At 47.1% G+C, this 14,899-nt stretch overlaps 1 protein-coding gene across 2 annotated transcripts in view; it reads left to right on the plus strand.

Annotated features, from left to right (window-relative positions):
* LOC140191241 (adenylate kinase isoenzyme 5-like) overlaps positions 1-14,899 on the plus strand; it is a 136,984-nt gene that overhangs the window by 60,066 nt on the left and 62,019 nt on the right. For both annotated transcript variants that reach the window (XM_072248448.1, XM_072248450.1), the window contains exon 9: positions 7,207-7,243. In XM_072248448.1, coding sequence (XP_072104549.1) covers positions 7,207-7,243 — 37 coding nt within the window. The remainder of the gene's footprint in view (positions 1-7,206; positions 7,244-14,899) is intronic.

Here is a 14,899-nt window from a genome sequence, read left to right on the forward strand (position 1 = left end):
TAGCCTGGTTCAGCCTCGTGGGTATTCAAAGTCAAAGTCAAGTTTTTATTGTCATTTGCACAAGTCTGCGTCTGCACAAGTGCAACGAGAAACTAGCAGCAGGAGCACAGGCCAGAGCATCGGACACACAAGATTCACAAGAAAAATAAACTAACCAAACTTCTGCAAGTTAAAATCACGATAGAACAAAAAAATGAAGTTTATTACCAGTGACAGACGTCGTGAAGTTTATTTTGTGGTATATTGTCACTATTCTGAGGTAGTGACTGGGGATGTGCACGCTGTCAAGAACCAAAGGGAAGTGCAACCCCTCAGCGGGCTCGTATGGGAACTTGGCTCGTTGCCAGCCCCGTCAACAGCCATGGCACTTGGCGCCTTTCATAAACAATAGGTGTCTACAGTTGGTATGATTTGGGGTTCAACCAAACAGGGACGTCATGAAGTTCCAATTAAAGGAACCTCCATTTGAGTGAGTGCTGTGTAAATACTGCCTACACACTATTGTCAGTCGGCAAGAAATAACAGATTGTACACTGCGTAAAATTATAAAGGAAGTATATTTACAAATTTCAGCTTTATTGAACAGTAAGTAAGAAAAAGAAAAGAAAAAAATAATAAAAGAGCCCATTACAGTTAACCACATCGGTGGAGCTCATCTTGAAGTTAGTTTTTTTACTCACTCTCTGGATCCACGGCACATACCACATTCCGAACTGCGCTCGAGATCCCTCTCAAACAAACAGGCACTCTCTCAGGAGTATTGGCTCTTCCACCTTGCAGCCATTCATGTGCACAAAGCACCTTGTACAAACAGGGTTGCTCCTTCCCACGGCATCCCCAGCCATCTTCCCTCCTGTCCTCTCCACAGCTCCCGCCAAAAAAAACCCTCGAGCCACACTGTCAGTCACAAAACTCTCTACACCACGCTCTCTTGAACTTGCTCCCGACGCCGCCATCCTGATTGGCTGACACCGCACTCCTAAGCTGAACGTCATAGCCCCGTATCTCTTAGCCAAAACTAAACATTCTAAAAGCAGAACACACTGCTTTTACAGAACTGCTGAAATAAAATACCTGTAGCATAGCAGCAAGAATCTTAACCAGGGCATTACAACAGTAAAAAAAGCAATACACACAAAATGCTGGAGGAATTCAGCAGGTCAGGCCACATCTATGGATAAGAATAAACAGTCGATGTTTCAGGCTGAGACCCTTCTTCTGGACTGAGAAGGTAGGGGGAGGATGACAGAGTAAAGGTGGGGAGGAGGGGGAAGAGGCTTGCTGGAAGGTGAAAGCTGAAGCCAGGTGGGTGGGAAAGGTCACGGGCTGGAGAAGAAGGAATCTGATAGGAGAACAGGAGAAAGGGAAGGAGGAGAGGACCCAGGGGAAAGTAATAGGCAGGAGAGAAGTAGTAAAAGGAAGTAATTTTTCCTCAATGTGGTGATGTGGGCTTAAGGCTCCTGTACCTCCTGCCTGATGGTAGATGCATGTCCTGGAGGGTGGGGATGTTAGCAGATTCACAGGCTGGGTGATTGGGCAGATGCATGGCAGATGCAGTTTAATGTGGATAAATGTGAGGTTATCCACTTTGGTGGCAAGAACAGGAAGGCAGATTACTATCTGAACGGTGTCAAGTTAGGAAAGGGGGAAGTACAACGAGATCTAGGTGTCCTTTTTCATCAGTCACTGAAAGTAAGCATGCAGGTACAGCAGGCAATGAAGAAAGCTAATGGCATGCTGGCCTTCATAACGAGGGGAATTGAGTATAGAAGCAAAGAGGTCCTTCTGCAGCTGTACAGGGCCCTGGTGAGACCACATCTGGAATATTGTGTATAGATTTGGTCTCCAAATTTGAGGAAGGACATTCTTGCTATTGAGGGAGTGCAGCGTAGGTTCACGAGGTTAATTCCCGGGATGGCGGGACTGTCATATATTGAAAGATTGGAGCGACTGGGGTTGTATACACTGGAATTCAGAAGGATGAGAGGGGATCTGATTGAAACATATAAGATTATTAAGGGATTGGACATGCTAGATGCAGGAAACATGCTCCCGATGTTGGGGGAGTCCAGAACCAGAGGCCACAATTTAAGAATAAGGGGTAGACCATTTAGAACAGAGTTGAGGAAAAACTTTTTCACACAGAGGGTTGTGGATCTGTGGAATGCTCTGCCTCAGAAGGCAGTGGAGGCCAATTATCTGGATTCTTTCAAAAAAGGGTTAGATAGAGCTCTTAAAGATGGCAAAGTGAAGGGATATGGGGAGAAGGCAGGAAAAGGGTACTGATTGTGGATGATCAGTCATGATCTCAGTGAATGGTGGTGCTGGCTCGAAGGGCTGAATGGCCTACTCCTGCACCTATTGTCTATTGTCTGTTGTCCCACTATGGCAGATCCTGAAAACCCTCAGAGGTTGGTGTATTTTCCCCTCCTTGTCCCAGCACACCAGGATTGCACTGGTGGGTGGGTGATGGGTGAGGGGTAGTGAGATCGAAAACAAAGATGTACCTCCCCTTATTGCTGCATGAAACTCTCCCCAGGGCACTTTCCAGGACAGGGCTCCACTCAGACACACTCTGCCCATTTCCCAGCAGGTGAGCCTGACTGCTAATGCTGGTAGTCATTGGTTTCCATGGAAACTATCAGCCCAAATGCTCTTTAATGCAGGACCCGTCGGAAGAGATTACAGACATCCGAGTCCCTGGTTTCGGCTCCCCTTTCACTCAATGCCACTCATCGAGGGTGTCCAACTCTCCACGCCTGCCCTGGAGGCTCCCAACATGACTGTGAGCGATGTTCTGAGAGAAATCATCTGTCATTGAAACATACTTTACAAATTCTCGTCGACTTTCTTCATGTGTGGTTGAAAATCCAACTGAAAGCGGGGTTTCCCTCCCTCCACTATTGACGCTGCCCTCAGCCGCATCTCCTCCGTCTTCAGAACATTCGTGCTCACCTCATCTTCCCATCGGCACAACAGTGATAAACTTCGTCTTGTCCTTTCCTACCACCCCGTGAGCTTCCACATCCAACACATTATCCTCCATAATTCCCGCAATCTCCACAGGGATCTTCTACCTTCCCTTCCCTCTGCTTTCCTCTGAGATCACTCCCTTGTCCATTCATCCCTCTCCACGAATCTCCTTCCTGGCACTTATCTCTGCAAGCATCCTCCACCTGCTCCCTCAGCTCCAGTCAAAGCCCCAAACAGTCCTCCCAGGTGAGGCAACACTTCACCCGTGAATTTGTTGGAGGTGTCCAGTGCTCCTGATGCGGCCTCCTGTACATTGGTGAGACCCGTCGTAAATTGGGGAACCATTTCGTCGAGTATCTCCGCTCCATCCACCACAAGTGAGACTTCCTGGCGGCCAAACATTTGAATTCCCATTCCCATTCCCGTTCCCGCATGTCAATCGGTGGCCTCCTCTTGTGCCAAGATGAGGCCACCCTTAGAGTGGAGGAGCAACACCTAATATTCCAAATGGGTACCCTCCAACCTGATGGCATGAATATCGAGTTCTCTTTCTGGTAAAAAAAAATTACCCCTCCCTTTTTCTATTCCCCACTCTGGCCTTTTACCTCTTCTCACCTGCCTATGACTTTCACCCTGGGTGCCTTCCTCTTTCCCTTTCTCCTTTGATCCTCTCTCCTCTCCTGTTAGATTCTTTCTTCTCCAGTCTTTGACCTTTCCCACCCACTTGGCTTCACCTATGACCTTCTCCAGTCTTTGACCTTTCCCACCCACTCGGCTTCACCTATGACCTTCTCCAGTCTTTGACCTTTCCCACCCACTCGGCTTCGCCTATGCCTCTTTCCTCTCCTCTCATCTTTTTATTCGGGCTTCTTCCCCCTTCCTTCTCAGTCCTGAAGAAGGGTTTCAGCCCGAAATGTCGATTGTTTATTCATTTCCATAGATGCAGCCTAACCTGCTGAGTTGCTCCGTCACTTTGTGTGTGTTGCTTTGGAAGTGGGAAAATCTGCCTGTTTAACCAGGTGCGGTGGCTGGCAGGGAAGAGGTCACATACCAAATCCTCCAGGAAGGCAGCCAATCAGAGTTGGCCATCCAACCTCTTTGTCAATATTTCCATGGAAACTGTAGATCAGATCCAAACATTTGGATGGGTTTCACAGCCAGGGACCAAGTGATGGGAAAGTGAGGAAGGGGAAGGAATCGAGAATGATGAAGAAATAAGGGTGTGGGCAGGAGAAATAGGAAAAAAAGGAAAACGAGGGGGAGAGGGATAAAGAAAGAGGAGAAAAAACGGAAAGTGAGAGAGACAGAGAAAGTATAGAAAATAGAGAGAGGGAGAGAGAAAGAGGAATGGAGGAGAGAGGGAGAAAGGTGTGAAGATGTGAATGTGAGCGTGCAGGTGTGTAGTTGTGAGTGTTGGTGTGCGAGTTTGGGTCTGACAACGTGCTGTGAGTGTGAGAGTTTGTGTTTGTGTGTGTGGATGAGTGTGGGAGAATGTGTGGCTGTGAGAGGATGTTTCATGAGTGTGTGTGTGTGTGTGTGTGTGTGTGTGTGAGAGAGAGAGTGAAGATGTGTGTGTGGGTATGAGTGTGTGTGACTGAGGTTTGTGTGTGTATGTGTGAAAATGAGAGAATATGTGGGTATGAGCGTGTACGTGTCAAGTGTGTGTGTGTTTGTGTGTGAGTGTATATCTGTGTGTGTGTGTGTGTGTCTGTGCGTGTCTGTGTGTATCTGTGCGTGTTTGTGTGTGTGTCTATCTGTGTGTGTTTGTGTGTGTGTATGTGTGTATCTGTGTGTGTTTGTGTGTATCTGTGTGTGTGTGTATCTGTGTGTGTATGTGTGTATCTGTGTGTGTTTGTGTGTGTGTGTGTGTGTGTGTGTGTATCTGTGTGTGTATCTGTGCGTGTTTGTGTGTGTGTGTGTGTGTGTGTCTGTGTGAGGCATTTGAGCAAGGAGAGAGTGTTGGAGAGAAGTCAGGGGCTGGTTATATCCGTACCTGGCACTGCACTAATTGCTTGCAGACAGCACTCCACAAGGAAAGGGCAGGCGGAATGAATCAGTTCAGAGCTCAGCTCAGCTCCCCCACAGAACTCTCTGCAGTGTGTGAGAGCCACTCAGTGCCTGTTACAGGAACGGCGCCCACCATACGCTGACAAACCGTACATGTTAGGGATGTGTTCAGAGCGTAGAACTGAGTTCCTCTCCTGATAACTCCGAAACTGTCTCCAGCTTCCCCAGCACCTTCCCCCACCCGATGCAGAACAGCCCTGGCTCTGAGCTCAAGTCACGAACTGCCTTGAAGCTGAGTGCGGATGAGAGGAGAGGGTTTTATTTAGAAGCTGCATGGTACAGGACAGCTGCTCTCACACAGCTCCACAGGTCAGGCAGCGACTATGGAGATGAATAAACAGTTGACGTTTTGGGCTGAGACCTTTCTTCAGGACCGGAAAGGAAAGGGGGAGATGCCTGAATTAAAAGGTCGGGGGGTGGGGGGGAGAGAGAGGGGAGCTGGAAGGTGATAGGTGAGGCTAGGTAGGTGGGAAAGGTCAAGGGCTGGAGAAGAGGGAATCTGACAGGAGAGGAGAGGGGACAATAGGAGAAAGGGAAGAGGGAGGGGACCCAGGAGGAAATAGGGGAATAGAGGACGGGGGGGGGGTGGAGTTTTTGTTCACCGGAAAAAGAAAATGATATTTATGCCATCAGATGGAACATAACGTGTTCCTCAAGACATGGTTCTCAGGACATTAGTTTATCGGACATTAGTCAACAACGGGCTAGCATGCCGATGAAGATGTTGGAATAGTGAACAGCTCTAATCATTCAGACACATGAGCTGCAATTCTACCTCAAGAGGAAACATCCTTGTCATGTGTAAGGCGAGAGGGGCAAGGTCTAGGAGGGGCATGAGGGGCCACTTCCTCACAGAGAGGGCGGTGTGCGTGTGGAGCAAGCTGCCGGTGCAAGTGATTGAAGCAACATTTAAAAGACACTTCGACAGGTCCATGGAAAGGGAGTGCTTAGAGGGTTATGGGTGAAGTATGGGCAAATGGATGTACAGTGGTTTAAACGGGCTCCCTGGTTGGCATGGATGAACAGAGAAGGGTACAGCAGAACAGGCCATTCGGCCCACAATGTTGCGCTGGACAGCTAAAAAGCAAATCAAAAACACCCAAGATGTCCATGTCCCTCCATCTTCCTCACACCCATGTGCCTATCCAAACATCTGTTAAAAGCCTCTGATGTACTTGCCTCTTTCACCTTACCAGGCAGCGCATTCCAGGCGTCCATCACTCTCTGGGTAAAAACTTATTCCTCACATCCGCATAGACCCTACTCCCTCTCACCTTCAGTGCATGCCCTCTGGTATTAGACATTCCAGCCCTAGGGAACAGATACTGTGTTCATACTATCTATGCCTCTCATAATCTTGTAAACTTCTGCTAGATCTCCCTTCACCCTCAGATGCTTCAGAGAAAACAACCCAAGTTCATCTGCCTCTTGTAAAAGCACATGCCCTCCAAACCAGGCAGCATCCTGGTAAAGCTCTCCGAAGCCTCAACTTCCTTCCTATAGGGGGGTGACTAGAGCTGAATGCAATACTCCAGATGTGGCTTAACCAGAGTCTTATAAAGTTGGACTAAAGGGCGTAATTCTGTGACTCGATACTAAAATACCTAGGGATCTTACATATTTCATTCAAGGCCCCTGTCAATCTTCAAATCTCCAATGGGCATGAGTCTAGCCTGTCCAAACCTCATAAAATAACCAGGCCAGCACAGACTAGATGGGCCAAAGGGCCTTTTACTGTGCTGTAGAGCTCTATGACTCTAACTCACTTGTTTCCTGTATCACTCCAGGAAATGTCCTCTGAAATGCTTCCAATGAATTAATGCCTTTCCACGAGTAAGGAAATTCATACTGAACACAATGTTTTCATCCATCTCCTATAGTACAATGAGCCAAATGGCCTCTCTCCTTGAATTATCATTCTTCATTTTGAATTGCACTCGTTTCTGTGTTTGTTGGGCCTTCAGTGGCGATTGAATGCTTCCTGGGTGATTATGTATTGATGAGTAATGAACAATCTACTGGAAGAACTCAGAGTGTCCAGCAGCATCCGTGGAAAGAAGGAATTGTTGAGTTTCTCCAGCAGATCGCTCGTTGCTCCAGATTTCAGCATCTGCAGCCTCCTGTGTCTCCAATGTATTGATGAGTTTCCTCCTCTCTGTTCTGCAGCCTCTGGAAGGTGGAGCTGGTGAAGATCTCCTGTCAGGTCAGTGTTCAAGCACCTTCTCAGGACCCTCACAGGACCGGTGACTCTGTGCATCAGTCCTGCTGGGCTGCACCCTGAAATACCATTAGCATCGAGTACTTGTGTGACTTTTCCTCTGCTTCCAGACAAGTTCTGCCTAGAGATGAGGGAAAACTCTTCCTGGATCACGGGTAGCGAGGCAGAATCTGTTTCCTTCAGTAAGGGAATCAAAAACAGGAGGGCGAGGCTTAAGGTGAGAAGCAGGAGACTTAAAGGGAACCTGAGGGGTACGTTTCTGGCAGGGTAGGTGCGGGAATCAGTAGGTTGTTCATATGTCAGTGATGGGGCAAGTGAAGTTGAGGAAAGTTATCTCTTCTAGTTCAAGAGCCTGATAGTTGAGGAGTAATAACTGTTCCTGAACCTGGTGACCTGGGTCTTTGAGGCTTCACTACCTTCTTCCTGATGCCAGTGGCGAGAAGAGAGCAAGACCTGGGTGGCGGGGGTCCCTGGTGTTGGATGTTGCTATGACTGTTCTAAAGATCAAAGAATTGAGAGCCTGGGGGTCTTGTACATAAGTCAGCATTGATCAGTCAAAGGTGGGGTAAATTTGAGGATTCGATTGCCCTCATGCACCTCTTTTCCTGTGTTCATTGAAGAGCCGTGGTGGGGTACAGCTCTGGAGCTGTTCCTGATCACATTCTGTACTGAGAGAGAGAGAGATCCTCATGGAGAAAACAGACGATGTAAATTGTGCCTTTTGCTTGATCTTGGTTCTCTCGTCCTACCTGAGACAGCACCTCATTCCCGTGTTCCTCCATCACGAATAGATATAGTGAAGAGATCACAGCCGCCAACTGAATTTAGGGCTGCGCATGTGACACGAGCAAAGTTCAATTTGAGCTCGGCTGCAGTGGCACAAATGCACGAGTGCTGCCACCTCGTGGCGACTTGGATCACTTTATTTTATTTCCCACAATACGCATGTCGGGTGACATTTAGTTTCTTTAATGATTTGATATTTCAGCCAGACGTTGGATTTATGCAAGTCAATATTATGTCCAAATATGCCGGTGTATCCTTCTGAGCTTAGATTAGAATTTGGTATGATATATTAATATTGTAAGGGCTGTAGGGTTCTACTGTATGTTCTCTCAATGTTGTCTAAGTCGGCACAATGTAGATGTTTATATTTCTGGACATGCCAGATTACCACTGTATGCAGTTGTGGTCATACATGAGCATCCTATCACTTATATAAACACAATTAATAAGCCCTTTGCAACACACACAAAATGCTGAAAGAACTAAGGGGGCCAGGCAGCATCTGTGGAAAGTTGAAACAGTCGACGGTTTGGGCCAAGACCCTTCATCAGGACTCATGATGTCTTGATGAAGGGTCTCAGCCTGCAACCTCGACTGTTTACTCTTTTCCACAGGCACTGCCTGGCCTGCTGAGTTCCTCCAGCATTTTGCCTGTGTTGCTTTGGATTTCCAGCATCTGCAGATTTTCTTGTGTTAATAATTCCTGCTTTCTCTTTCGGGGGTTCCCAACATTTTTTATGCTATGGAACGTTACCGTTAACCAAGGGGTCCATGGACCCCCGGTTGGGAGTCTTAGACAGAGTTCATGACACAACCTTTCCTCCTGCCCAATCCACTGTAATCAGCGATATACTCGAAGAGTTGATACTCCCTCTACGATCATTAGGAGGACCACCACACACGTGACAGACTGAATGAGATTTAATTAAGCCTCCTCATTTACACAAACTCACATCGGGTGAAATATCTTAATTTGTTAATCCACTTAGATACATATTCTGTTTTCAACCTGTCTAAATTGTGGTAGATTCTATTCTACTAATAACGGAAACGTCAATATTCCTTCTTGAGTTGTTTTACTTGTGTAGCAAGTCTAAGAAGATTACAAAGCTTTGCTAAACCAGATGTCTTTATCAGAACAAAATTTTAGGAGGAGAAGTATTTTTGTTAAAGCAAATATAAATCAGAATCAGGTTTAATATCACCAGCATTTGTCATGAAATTTGTTGACTATGCAGCAGCAATACAATGTAATACACGATAGAGAGAAAAAAAACTGAATTACAGTAAGTATATATATTAAATAGTTAAATTAAATAAGTAGTGCAAAATTTAGAAATGATAAAGTAGTGAGGTAGTGTTCATGGGTTAAATGTCCATTCCGAAATCAGATGGCAGAGGGGAAGAAGATGTTCCTGAATCACTGAGTGTGTGCTTTCGGGCGTCTGTACCTGTTCCTGATGGTGACATGAGAAGAGAGCACGTCCTAGGTGCTGAGGGTCATTAATGATGGACGCTGCTTTTTTGAGGCACCGCTCGTTGAAGATGTCTTGGACACTACAGAGACCAGTACTCATGATGGAGCTGACTAACTTTACAACTCTCTGCAGTTTATTTTGTATTAAAAACACAAAGGCTAGTAACTCTTCTTGATCCTGCTGCTCTGGGACTTGAGGCTCCTTCACCTCTTTGCAACTGGCGGAAGTGAGGGGAGAGCATGGCCTGGACGGTGGGGGTCTTTGATGATGGATGCTTCTTTCCTGTGGCAGTGCTCCTTGTAAATGTGCTCAGTGATGGGGAGGGCTTTGCCTGTGATGGACTGTGCTCTGTCCACCACTTACTGTAGCTTCCTCTGTTCCTACCAGAACCTACCTCCCCCATCCTAATCAAAATCCATTGCTTTTGTTCACCTGAACTTTGCACTGGAGCTACTGCAGACCCTTCAGATTTTCTCATAACACAGATAGAAGGACTCAGAGTCAGAGAAAAGTATAGCACAGAAGCAGGCCATTCAGCCCATCTAGTTCGTGCTGAACCATTACATTTTCCTACCTCCATCGGCCTGCACTGGGACCATAGACCCCCATCTATGTACTTCTCCCCTTACTTCCAGACTATTCCCTGGTACATGGTTAACTTGAACAAATTACAGAGTCGATGTAACCGATCTCCGAGCATGGACCTGACAAGCACTTGTCAGCCTTCACGTAGACCGAAGGATTCCCAGATATTCTGTACTTAGCGTCACACCGCCAGTGATCACTGATCCAGTCCAGTTCCCGCCACTGCCTGTAAGGGGTCTGTACGTTCTTCCCGTGACCGTGGAGGTTTCCTCCCCCTTACCAAAGACATAGAGGAAGGGTTAATGAGCCGTGGGCATGCCTTGTTGGCGGGAGAGTGTAGGGATAATTGCACAACCCTCGCTGATTTGATACGACGCAAGCAACGCATTTCACTGTGCATTTTGATGCTTTGATGTACATGTGACAAATAAAGCTAACTTTTAATCCTGAATTGTGAAGGAGTCGATTTTTAATCTTGTGTGTAAGTCTTCCCCTCTAGCACCTTCTTATCCTGGCTTCTTCCCCCTTGCTTTCCAGTCCTGATGAAGGGTCTCAGCCCAAAACTTAGACACTGCCTGACTTGCTGAGTTCCTCTAGCATTCTGTGTGTATTGCTGTGGACTTACAGCATCTGCAGAATTTCTTCTGTTCAGTGCTAAATTGGTACTTTAGGGTGCTCCCCAACTCTTCCAGTCTGACTTCTCTGTGCCTCATCAATTCTCACTCAGAACTTTTCCTTCTCTTCTGCAGTTCTCTCCTCTAGTCTCCTGCGTCGTGTACTCGATGCGTTTCCTTTCCACACCACCTCTGTCTACACATCTTTCTTCTTCGTCCCATTTCTTCCTCATGTTTCAAAAATAAAGCTCAAAGATCGAAGTAAATTGATTATAAAGGTGTGTGTTCGTCAGCAAATACTGCCCTGAGACTCCTATTCACAGAACAAAGAAATACAATAGACCCAGTGAAAAACTGCACACCAAGACTGACAAACAACCAGTTAGACAAACGACACAAACCCAAAAAATAATAATAATAACAAATAATTAAGTAAACAACATTAACGCGAGGCAATCTGCAGATGCTGGAAATTCAAGCAACACACATCAAAGTTGCTGGTGAACGCAGCAGGCCAGACAGCATCTCTAGGAAGAGGTACAGTCGATGTTTCAGGCTGAGACCCTTCGTCAGGACTAACTAAAGGAAGAGCTAGTAAGAGATTTGAAAGTGGCATTGACTTCTCAAACTTCCACTAATGCCCCACCTCCCCCTCGTACCCCATCCGTTATTTTTTTATATACACACATTCTTTTTCTCTCTCTCCTTTTTCTTCCTCTGTCCCCTTGCTCATCCTCTGGGCTTCCCCCCTCCCCCTTTTCCTTCTCCCTGGGCCTCCTGTCCCACGATCCTCTCATATCCCTTTTGCCAATCACCTGTCCAGCTCTTGGCTCCATCCCTCCCCCTCCTGTCTTCTCCTATCATTTTGGATCTCCCCCTCCCCCTCACACTTTCAAATCTCTTACTCACTCTTCCTTCAGTCAGTCCTGACGAAGGGTCTCGGCCTGAAACGTCGACTGTACCTCTTCATAGAGATAGAACATAGAATAGTACAGCACAGTACAGGCCCTTCGGCCCACAATGTTGTGCCGACCCTCAAACCCTGCCTCCCATATAAGCCCCCACCTTAGATTCCTCTGTATACCTGTCTAGTAGTCTCTTAAACTTCACTAGTGTATCTGCCTCCACCACTGACTCAGGCAGTACATTCCACGCACCAACCACTCTCTGAGTTAAAAACCTTCCTCTAATATCCCCCTTGAACTTCCCACCCCTTACCTTAAAGCCATGTCCTCTTGTATGCAGCAATGGTGCCCTGGGGAAGAGGCGCTGGCTATCCACTCTATCTATTCCTCTTATTATCCTGTACACCTCTATCATGTCTCCTCTCATCCTCCTTATCTCCAAAGAGTAAAGCTCTAGCTCCCTTAATCTCTGATCATAATGCATACTTTCTAAACCAGGCAGCATCCTGGTAAATCTCCTCTGTACCCTTTCCAATACTTCCACATCCTTCCTATAGTGAGGCGACCAGAACTGGACACAGTACTCCAAGTGTGGCCTAACCAGAGTTTTATAGAGCTGCATCATTACATCGCGACTCTTAAACTCTATCCCTTGACTTATGAAAGCTAACACCCGATAAGCTTTCTTAGCCACCCTACCCACCTGTGAGGCAACTTTCAGGGATCTGTGGACATGTATCCCCAGATCCCTCTGCTCCTCCACACTACCAAGTATCCTGCTGCGTCCACCAGCAACTTTGATGTGTGTTGCTTAAGTAAACAACATCGAGTCCTTGACAGTGAGTCCAAAGATTGTGTTCAGCAGTCGGTTCAGTGTTGTGGTGAGTGAAGTTGTCCTTGCTAGTTCAGGAGCCTGCCGGTTGTAGGTTGTCACCGGTGTGGGACCCAAGGTTGACGGTATGCACCTCCTTGCTGATGGTAGCAGTGAGAAGGGACATCGTCTGGATGATGGGAGGCTTTGACAAAGGACGCTGCTTCCTTGAGGCAGTGTCTTTGTAGATGTGCTCACTGGTGTTTGGAATGATCAGTCCCAGACTTGGCTTCCTTTTGTGGCACACAAATGGCTGCTTTTAAATCATTTCTCTCTCGAAACGCTCCATTATTCTCTTTCCACCTCCTTCCACATTCACTGCAATGATGCTGTCACTCAGAGCGAGTGCTTCCAAATAACTGTGCGCGCCTTCGTTCTTTTGTTTAGTCTCTGACAATTCTTTGGCGAGGCTTCCTTTTGTTCCATCATAACTCATTCTCTTGTCTCCTTTCTCTGCGTCGTCCCCAATTTAATTTCTTTCATATGTCTCTTTATTGTTGCCCTTTTCTCCTGCCTAATCACTGATCGTGCATTTGCATTGTTGAATCTTCCTCCTCCCTGTCCTCTGACACTTCTTTCGTGAGTCTCTCCAGTACCGCACCTGTCTAATCTTAAATAATTTATTCATGTTAATATCACATTTTGCTTCATATTCCCGAAGATTTTCGTCCAGCAGCCGCGTATCCTTTTGTTTTGACATTTCACCTCATTCCTTATGGCCATAAGGCATAGGAGCAGAATTATTCCATTCAGCCCATCGAGTCTTGCCCGCCATTCCATCATGGCTGATTTATTTTCCCTCTCAACTCCATTCTCCTGCCTCCTCCCCTAAACACTGACACCCCTGCAGGCTTGTCACTTCTGCATCTACTGCTGGCTACCGTCCTTGAGATAACCAGAGCCCAAGCTTCTTTCGTAAAGCCCTTCACTAATGGCCCCAGGGTTTCTTTTAAACGCCCTCCAAGCTTGACCTGTTCCTCCCCATCTTTCTCTGCCATGTGCCTTCTTCACCACCCTGTCGACCTGCGTTGTTACCTTCAGGGAGTTATCCAGCAGGCCGCTGCCGTCAAAATTCCCTCATGCACTGTAGACGCTCCCCACCACCCAGCTCCCCAGGATGCATCACCCAGCACCCATCAGTATGAGACCATAAGATGTAGGAGCTGGATTAGGCCATTCAGCCCAAGTCTGCTCTGCTATCTTATCATGGCCGATCCATTTCTCTCTCAATCCCAATCTCTTGACTTTTCCCTGTGACCTTTCATACCCTGACTAATCAAGAACCTATTAACCTCCAATGACCTGGCCCCAAGCTGCCTCGGGTGATGAATTCCAAAGATTCACCACTTTCTGGCTAAAGACATTCCACCTCATCTCTGATCTAAATGGATATCCCCGTATTCTGAGCCCCTCTGATCCAAGTCTCCCCACCCATAGAAAACATCGTCTCCACACCCACTCTGTCAATGAGATCCCCCTCATTAAATTCCATACTCCATTCCCTCCGATCTATATATCCTGTTACAGTCCTTGCTATCCACATCACCACCAGTTCTAGTCTGGCCTGGAGCCAGGGTGCTGATTGACTGCACCCAGAGAAGAGTACAGCATTGGAAAGGCCATTTGCCCCCACCTTTATAACTTCAAGCCTCCTGTAACATTTTATCCACTCAGTTGGTATCCACTTCTGATGTTTCTTTGTGGTTAGACGTTTCTTCCAAGAGGTCAAGGGCTGACGGAAGAAGGAATCTAACAGGCGACAGCCGTGGACCACGGGAGAAGGGGAAGGAGGAGGTGCACCGGAGGGAGGTGATGGGCAGGTGAGGAGAAGGAGTGAGAGGGGAGCCAGAATGAGGAACAGGAAAAGAGAGAAGGGGAAACTACGTGAAGTTAGAGAAATCAATGTTCATGCCATCAGGTTGCCAGCCTGGCACTGGAGTGTCTGTACATGAGGTGACTGATGGGAAATGATAAAGAGGTGGTTGTTGAGGGATTGGATGGCTGGGTTAGTGGGTGGAGGTGTTGATCATCCTTACTGCTTGGGGAAAGTGACTGTTTCTGAGCCAGTGGTCCCGGCGTGGATGCTACGTAGCCTCCTCCCTGATGGGAGTGGGGTAAACAGTCCATGAGCAGGGTGGGTGGGTGAATATCGGTCAGTGAAGAAATTGCCAACAAAACTCAGATTCTGAAGTGGGAGTTTAGACTATTAACATTAGTAAAACAATACTAGTGTTGCAAGGACAAGGCTGAGGACGAACTCAAGTGCAGGACACAGGCGCAGAGGCAGAGTCGTGAGGCGTTAGCACCGCCGCGAACGGGGAGAGTCCTTACACTGAGACAAGGTTTACGTAGAGTATCCAAGAAGTGATGCGGAGCTTAGAACTGACAGTCCCAAGGAATCA

This window comes from Mobula birostris, chromosome 32, assembly GCF_030028105.1.
Source record: "Mobula birostris isolate sMobBir1 chromosome 32, sMobBir1.hap1, whole genome shotgun sequence".
NCBI classification, from domain to species: Eukaryota; Metazoa; Chordata; class Chondrichthyes; order Myliobatiformes; family Myliobatidae; genus Mobula; species Mobula birostris.